Here is a 7,839-nt window from a genome sequence, read left to right on the forward strand (position 1 = left end):
TGCCAGTTATTAACACTCCCCCTCCCCCAGCCGTGAAAACCGACAGACTCTCAGACTTTGGCAAATGCCCCCGTGAGGGGAGGGGGAGGGAAAAATCATTGTCTTTAAACCAGAAACTGTAGATCAAGGCTGCCCCGCTGGAATACACGAAGATACCTTAACAGCCAGTATTAACCCCATGATGCCCTTTCCCCTCAGCTTGCGTTACACCTTGCCCTCCGACCCTTCTACCCACTTTTCTAGTCACTTTTTACCAGCATCTTTTCCTGCACTTAAGTTTCAGAGAACTCCAGGGTCTTCTGATCTCCACTTAAACTTACTCCTCTGGGGTTTAAATAGTATTTCTAGTGGTAAACTCCAAAATGTGCGTTTCTGCCACATAGATAAGACACCCTTCAAACCAACGGGTGGGGGCGGTGAGGGATCACGTTGGGACAACGGACGCTCCACTGAGGGAAGGAAATGAGCGTACCTCTGTGGGAGGGCTGTCAGGGCTTGCTCAACTTTGTTGGGCCAGAGGTCTTGGCCCTGCTCCCTTTGTCAGTACCTATAGCAAGTGGGCTTCCCAGGTGGTGCTAGTGGTAGAGAACCCGCCTGCCAAGGCAGGAACCGCAGAAGACGCGGGTTCCATCCCTGGGTCGGGAAGATCCCCTGGAGGAGGGCATGGCAAACCTCTCCAGTATTCCTGCCTGGAGAATCCCATGGACTGAGGAGCCTGACAGGCTACAGTCCATGGGATCGCACAGAGTCGGACACGACTTAAGCAATTTAGGACGCACAGCGATCGTGGGATTGCCATGTATACTTCAATCTGCAGGTCTCCAGGTGTCAGTGCTTCAAAAGACTCCTGGAAGGACAGTTGGACATACTGGGAGGCAGTGAAGTGAGACCGCAATGGCGGCTGTGGGGGCACGAAGGACAGAAGCCAGCAGGGCTGTGAACCCCGGTGCGGGTCCACACGGCCTCGGAACAGAAACTTACTATGCTGTGGAAAAGGGCACTTAACCCACTAACTAGGTGCCTTCCACACCAGCGGAGCGCGAGCCCAATGATCCGCGAAGAAAATTCGAGCCTCGTTTTGAGGGACCAATCAGAGATCGTGGAGGCCTATTATGACAACCTTCAGAACCAATGAAATAAGGGGATTCTCCGGGACGGCCTCCCGAGCGCCCGTCCAGAAGAGCTAGCATGGAGAAAGTTTGTGGGTTGTTGTTTTTTTAAGCACAAACTAGAAAACGAGTCCTTGGCTGGAGACAGAATGTGACGCTAACAAAGATGTGTGGGAAAAAACTCTGTGAGCGGGTAAAGCCTCACTTCCCCGAAACTTGGCGGGCTGAGGAACAGCAAGTCACCCTCGAGCGCCGCGCTCCGCGCTCCGGAGCGGGAGAGTACGTGCAGCGCGCTGACGTCACACGCCGGGCACCGCCTCCTACCGCCCGCCCTTATAGCGTAGCCCAGGCGCGCGCGCACCATTGTGTGGCTGGACTCGGCCGCCGCTGTGGTGTGAGGTGCGTGTCCGGGCTCTCGCCGTCACCGCACCCGCACCGCGGCTACTGCCGTGCGGTCCGCCATTCGACCGCCAGCCCTCGGGCCCCTTGCCCGCTGCGGACATGCCGCGCGTCTACATAGGACGCCTGAGCTACAACGTCAGGGAGAAGGACATCCAGCGCTTTTTCAGTGGCTATGGCCGCCTTCTCGAAATAGACCTTAAAAATGGGTGAGTCGGCCCCGGGAGCCCGCGTCCGCCCGCAGCGCCCCGGGCCTGCGGTGGCAGGGCCCGTCTGAGGGAGAAGACGGTCAAGGCCGCGGCGCCGCGTGGCAGGGCCGCCAAGATGGCGGCGGCGCGGAGCCGCGAGAGCGCGCGGGGACGGGGGGGCGCGCGCGCGTGCGCGCCCTCGACCTAACGACGCCCGTCGGTCTCCGGCCCTCGCACCGCCCCCCAGGTACGGCTTCGTGGAGTTCGAGGACTCCCGCGACGCCGACGACGCCGTTTACGAGCTGAACGGCAAGGAGCTGTGCGGCGAGCGCGTGATCGTGGAGCACGCCCGCGGCCCGCGCCGGGATCGCGACGGCTACAGCTACGGAAGCCGCAGTGAGTTCCACCCCCGCGCGCTCCGCGTCCTTGGGACCCCGGGGGTTGGGCGCAGGCTTAGGGGGGACGGGGTGGGGCCTCCCAGCCGGGCAGGCGAGGTGGCCGCGGCAGTTTGACTCGGGTGCTCCCGGGGTTCGCTACCTTCGCGCCTGCCCGGGGAAGACACGGGACGCCGGAGCGCGGGGACTGGGTGGTGGGTTTTGCTTAGGCAGGGTTTGGGTGTTTGGGGGCGGGAATTGCCAAGTCGGGGGGGAGTGACTTGTTGGGCCCCTGTCAGCACTGTCGTGGGCTCTACCCACGGAGGAAGTGAGGGGTGGCTGTATTTGTTGTATGCCCTCAACTTGCCTGTCAGTGCATTAGCTAGAAATGTGAATGACTTAGCGTAGAAGTTTGGGACTGGTTGGGGTGGAGGTGGGGGCGGGGCGGGGAATTAGGTGGGGTTTTAAGTGTAGGTTTTAGCTTTACGAAAATTGACGGGGGCCAAAGAAAATATAAGTAAGGTGGTTTTACACCACAAAGGAGATCTAAATGAACTTTATGCTGTATATGCACTAGTTGGGGCATGTTATTGGGAGGAGGGGGGGGGTTGGTTATGTTAAATGTTTGATGTTGAAATTGTTGCATGTTGAATTCAAACTTTTTAACAAGTCCTTGATGTTTCAATTTGAAAGTGACCAATGGGGCTGAGGCTGTGTCCACTGAGGCTAAGATGACTGCCTTTCCTGATTGGCCTTGGCTTTTCCATACATTGTGTGACCCTTGCCCTATGACCCTTTGGCTGACCTTACCGGAAGCCATGACGACAGCAGCCTTTTGCCATTAGACGCAGGGTGATGGTGAGGATTCCAAGGGTTAGACAAAACTGGTTAATCTGAACTAGGTGACTGTTACCTTGCGTGTTTTGTGGCCAAACCACCACCAAAAACCTCACACTGTGATGTAAGTACTTAGTGTAACTAGTAAACATTTTTGTAAAATGTAGAAATGCATGTAATCAGTTAAGTTTTATATTTTACAATGTTCTGTAAAATAAAACTTAGCGAGGTAAATTGAATAAAGGAGCAGTCACTCTCTAACAGAATGTAGGAGAAGTTTAGTTGGTTTTAGTCTGTTTTGACTTGCCCTTAATTTAATTTATGGCAAATCATAACTGTATCGAAGGTTTAGCAGTATAATAGCAAAGTCCTACTCCAGTAAATAAAAGTTGTTATGTTTGTACTAACTTTCAAAAACATTATGCATGCCTATCATTGCAAAGCATCTAATTGTTTTCTTCACATGATAAAGGTGGTGGAGGTGGATACAGCAGTCGGAGAACCTCTGGGAGAGACAAATATGGGCCACCTGTACGCACAGAATTCAGACTTATTGTAGAAAATCTTTCTAGTCGTTGCAGTTGGCAAGATTTAAAGGTAAGTGCTATAATTTGGGATAAAAGATTTGACTTAATGTCTAGAAGATAAGTTTTTGTATTCTTTTATATCTGAGAATCAAATACAGCAAATCTTTTTTCTTTAGATTTCTGGGAATGACTAGTCATATTGCTCTTTTAGGATTTCATGAGACAAGCAGGTGAAGTAACCTATGCAGATGCTCACAAAGAACGCACAAATGAAGGTGTCATTGAGTTTCGCTCCTACTCTGACATGAAGCGTGCTTTGGATAAACTGGACGGTACAGAAATCAATGGGAGAAATATTAGACTCATTGAAGATAAGCCACGAACAAGCCATAGGCGGTCTTATTCTGGAAGCAGATCTAGGTAATTTATTGAAGGATATGGGGGGAGACAATATTTGCCACAAACAAAAGAAAATTCAAACAGCAGTATTTCAATTACTGCTGAATTGAAATTAGGTCAGCTTTTAGTTTCTTTTGTTATTGGCCTTTTTGAGTTCTTTTTTAAATATTTTGATACTAGATTTAATTTGTAGTGAGCAATTAAGGAGTTTTATGTTTGGCTTGTCTATAAATTGTTCATTCGTGTTGTGGTGTCTTGAGATGAAAATGTATTTACCACATTTCTTGTTACAGGTCACGATCTAGAAGACGGTCACGATCTAGAAGTCGTAGGAGCAGCCGCAGTAGATCTCGAAGTATCTCAAAAAGTCGCTCCCGGTAAGTGTGTTCTTGAGTGTTTTTTTTAATAACTTACTTTGTTTATAGAGTGCTTGTGTGTTCTGGCAAGGTACTGAAAAAAAAAATCTGGCTTTTCTTGTCTAGATCCAGGTCTCGGAGCAAAGGTCGGTCACGGTCTCGTTCCAAAGGCAGGAAATCTAGATCAAAAAGCAAATCTAAACCCAAGTCCGATCGGGGCTCCCGTTCGCGCTCTCGGAGCAGATCGAAGGATGAGTATGAGAAATCTCGAAGCAGGTCTCGTTCTCGATCTCGTTCCCCCAAAGAAAATGGAAAAGGTGATATAAAGTCCAAATCTAGATCAAGGAGCCAATCCCGTTCCAATTCACCCCTACCTGCTCCACCCTCAAAGGCCCGTTCTGTGTCCCCTGCACCAAAAAGAGCTTCAAGATCCCATTCTAGATCTCGTTCAAAGTCAAGGTCACGATCCAGATCAAGTTCCAGAGATTAACCCAGAACTCTCCATTCTTTGCACACTATTACAGAACACTTTCCTACTTGCTTAGTCAGTTACTCTTTCATGTTTCTACTTGGCCTCTTCTGCAAGAAGAAACCTCCCAAAACGGGCACACAGAAATTGGATTTGTAGCCAAATTTAATGAAAAAGATGAGGTTCTAAAGAAATGGCATGAAGTCAAAGATCCTCTCCCTTCTTTGTAGAATTAAGATAACTTTGATTTTATAGCTTTTGAGCTAAAATAACTTTTGTAAAGATTAAGCTCATTTAGATTTTTTTTTTTTTTTTTAAGTATTTCAGCAGGATCTGCTGGAGGGGTTTTGTTATTGTTATATTTGTTTGCTTAATTTTAAATTAACCGTTTCAGGCTTTGAATACTTAAGGCTTTAGAGGGAGAACCCAATTTTCAATTATGTTGGCTTTTTATAAAGCTTGAGTTATGTAAGATTTCAATAAAAGTTTGCTACCAAGATGATTGCCTTACTTGAATAGGTCACTCTTATAAATTCCTCGAGACATTGATAATCTATCTGTGGAAACGATGTAAACTCTACTTAAGTGTAAAACAAGGCAAGTCTCAGATGCAATAAGTTTGGATATGTTATTGTGCTGTTAATCAAATTTGCCAAAGTCATTTTGGCCCCTTAAACAGGTTTAAGTTAAAAATAAAAGATTTTGTAGTGGACCTGTTATACAGTTTTGCCTAAGTTAATAGCTTTTTAAAATGTTCTTTCAACTTAAATTGGTTGAACTCAAAAAAGTAGTTCTAATACTTGGGATCTCATCTAGCCTGGTAATCCCACTTTCTGAAAGTGATCATTGTAATTAGTGTTTTGTAAGAGTAAGGTTCCGTGATCTTTACTGTTTGTTATGTAAAAATAGAAGTAACCTTTCTTTGATCAGAAATTTAGTATGTTATTCACAATGAAAAAGCAAATACTGTGTTTTCTACTAGAAAATCCTTAATATTAACAGGCACTTAACAGATCATTTGGTAAATCAATTACCATTTAAAGCAAAATTCTGCCTAACAGTCATCCTTTTGTAGTTAGTGGGATTCTGTGATAATTGGTTAGATCATCCTTATGAACTTAATGTGGTTGGCTTGGAAAAAACTTAAATGGGTTAAACCCTAGTACTTCATCATAAAGTGTAATAAATACTGTGGAAACCAGATTATAATCTGCAAATTCATAGGAGTTACTGGGTTACAATTAGTCCTTATGTCCGTAAGCCTAGTTAGTCGAAATTGCAGTTTGAGAAATGAATTACCTTATATCTCTCTGTTCAGGTTCGTTAAGGTAATTTCATTTTAAAAACCATTCATTAATCTTAGTCTGAAATTGGGCTGTAGGTTGTTTGGCTCAGCTTTAACATCTTTCTAGGAGCTGTCAGTGTATAAGATGTCATGGGCTGGGTAGTGTTAGGGTACAGTGTGATGGATACCGTCATTTTGAGAATTTCTGGGCTTCCTGTTATGAAATCTTAAAGAGTCTAATCTTAGGAACATAGTGCCCCAAAAGGTTGACACTTCTTTGACGACCTTATTTTCTTAAATGCTTTTGATATTTTTTTAGATATTCATAAGAAATATGGTTTGTTTTTGTTTCCCCATGTAGACCTTGGATTTTGAGAGAAAAAAACTGGTATCTGTAATTACAGTTTATTGTTCTGCCTGTTTCAAAGAAAAAGAGTTGCAACTGTATTTGCATAAAGAGGCAAGTCTCCACTGCCTTTCAAAATGTGTTTAAGGACAAGTTACTTTTAAGAATTGGCTTTGACCAAAGTTCTCTTGTTTTCAGGGAAAGAACAAAAGCTTTTAAAACCACAGCCTTTTAAAGTGAAGGAGGGGGAAATACTACAATATACAATATGACTTTCTAAAAGTATGCAGCATCCTTCAACTGGGCTGTCTTATGACATCACATGGTAATAGGCAGGTTTTCTATCCTTGTTAGCTGCCACCCCCGCAGGTGGGTAACTGTATAGGTTAATGCCTGCACGCATAAGAATTTAATAGCAAAGACCAGTTTATTAAAACTCTAGTTCCTATTCCACGCCTGTGGACCCCCATCATTGGACATGCTAAACTACTGTTTATATATAAACACTGGCCCACTTAGAGTTGACCAATAAAATGCTTAGTTCCTTGCTAACTTAAGTAGAATCTGAGTCTCTGCAACTTGCCACGTTTTTACCTGTGGCTAGATGGGAGTGTTAAACTGGTAGAGAGCAGAATAGAAATGTGATAACCTGGATCCCCCGTTCTTTTACCTGATAGTGTGTTAACATGCCATAGTGCCTTTATGGCCAGTTCGAGTCTTTCCTGCCCTGTGACTTAACGTTCCACTCCTGTGTTGTTACCGTCTTTTCTCTTGGTATCTTCTTTCTCCCACTTTGTTAACCTATTTTGTGCTTTATTGCCTCAATAAAATGTTCACTGAGGGAAAGGCTTGATTTGAGTTTCTTGTGTATTCCCACTTAGCATCAGATATTTGGCAAATATCTGATACTTGGTGTTTTTTGATTCGGAGTTGCCATTATCAAGTTTGTTTCTTTCCTGACTTGAATATGAGAAAAGGACTTTTCAGCTCCTCAGAAACATGAGGTTAGGACCAACATGGTATTAATAGATGGTTTATCATGGGCTTCCCTTGTGGCTCAGCTGGTAAAGAGAATCCACCTGCAATGCAGGAGACCTGGGTTCAACAATCCCTGGGTTGGGAAGATCCCCTGGAGAAGGGAAAGGCTACCCACTCCAGTATTCTGGCCTGGAGAAGTCCATGAGGTCGCAGTCAGACACGACTAAGTGACTTTGATCATCATCATCATATCTGGGGCAAGCCATTAACCTTCGTGCTTCAGTGTCACCCACAGTGGTAGGGATAACCCCTCATGGGTTATGAAGAGAAAAGTTTAATACATGAAAAGTACTTAGATTAGCACCATAATAAATAATTGCTGTTATGAAGGGCTAAACATGCTAAGTCTTTTGTATTCAACTAAGTCTTTAGATTTCACATAAAATTTACCTTCTTTTATCTTGTAGCAGTTTGAACATTTTCTGTGATAATTACCCAGATAAACTAGGAAACTGTCATCTTTCCCCAAGTCCTCAACCTAATTTCACTCTTACTTACCTTGCTTTCAGAAA

General features: G+C 45.0%; 1 protein-coding gene across 1 annotated transcript; it reads left to right on the top strand.

The window, feature by feature from the left end:
* Positions 1–1,452: 1,452 nt before the first annotated feature.
* SRSF6 (serine and arginine rich splicing factor 6) lies at positions 1,453–7,135 on the top strand. Its single transcript, XM_043883656.1, has 6 exons — positions 1,453–1,717; positions 1,944–2,092; positions 3,380–3,504; positions 3,646–3,854; positions 4,127–4,210; positions 4,316–7,135. Exons 1-6 carry the CDS (start codon positions 1,611–1,613, stop codon positions 4,677–4,679), a joined length of 1,038 nt encoding a protein of 345 aa, XP_043739591.1. The 5' UTR covers positions 1,453–1,610; the 3' UTR covers positions 4,680–7,135.
* The last annotated feature ends 704 nt before the right edge of the window (positions 7,136–7,839 follow it).

This window comes from Cervus elaphus, chromosome 23, assembly GCF_910594005.1.
Source record: "Cervus elaphus chromosome 23, mCerEla1.1, whole genome shotgun sequence".
NCBI lineage: Eukaryota > Metazoa > Chordata > Mammalia > Artiodactyla > Cervidae > Cervus > Cervus elaphus.

Bases quoted from the DNA above. Each gene is read 5' to 3' on its own strand.
- SRSF6 (XM_043883656.1), top strand. From the start codon at position 1,611: ATGCCGCGCGTCTACATAGGACGCCTGAGCTACAACGTCAGGGAGAAG. The intron at 1,718-1,943 runs GTGAGTCGGCCC...ACCGCCCCCCAG, and splicing joins GAAATAGACCTTAAAAATGG to GTACGGCTTCGTGGAGTTCG. The intron at 3,855-4,126 runs GTAATTTATTGA...TTCTTGTTACAG, and splicing joins TATTCTGGAAGCAGATCTAG to GTCACGATCTAGAAGACGGT.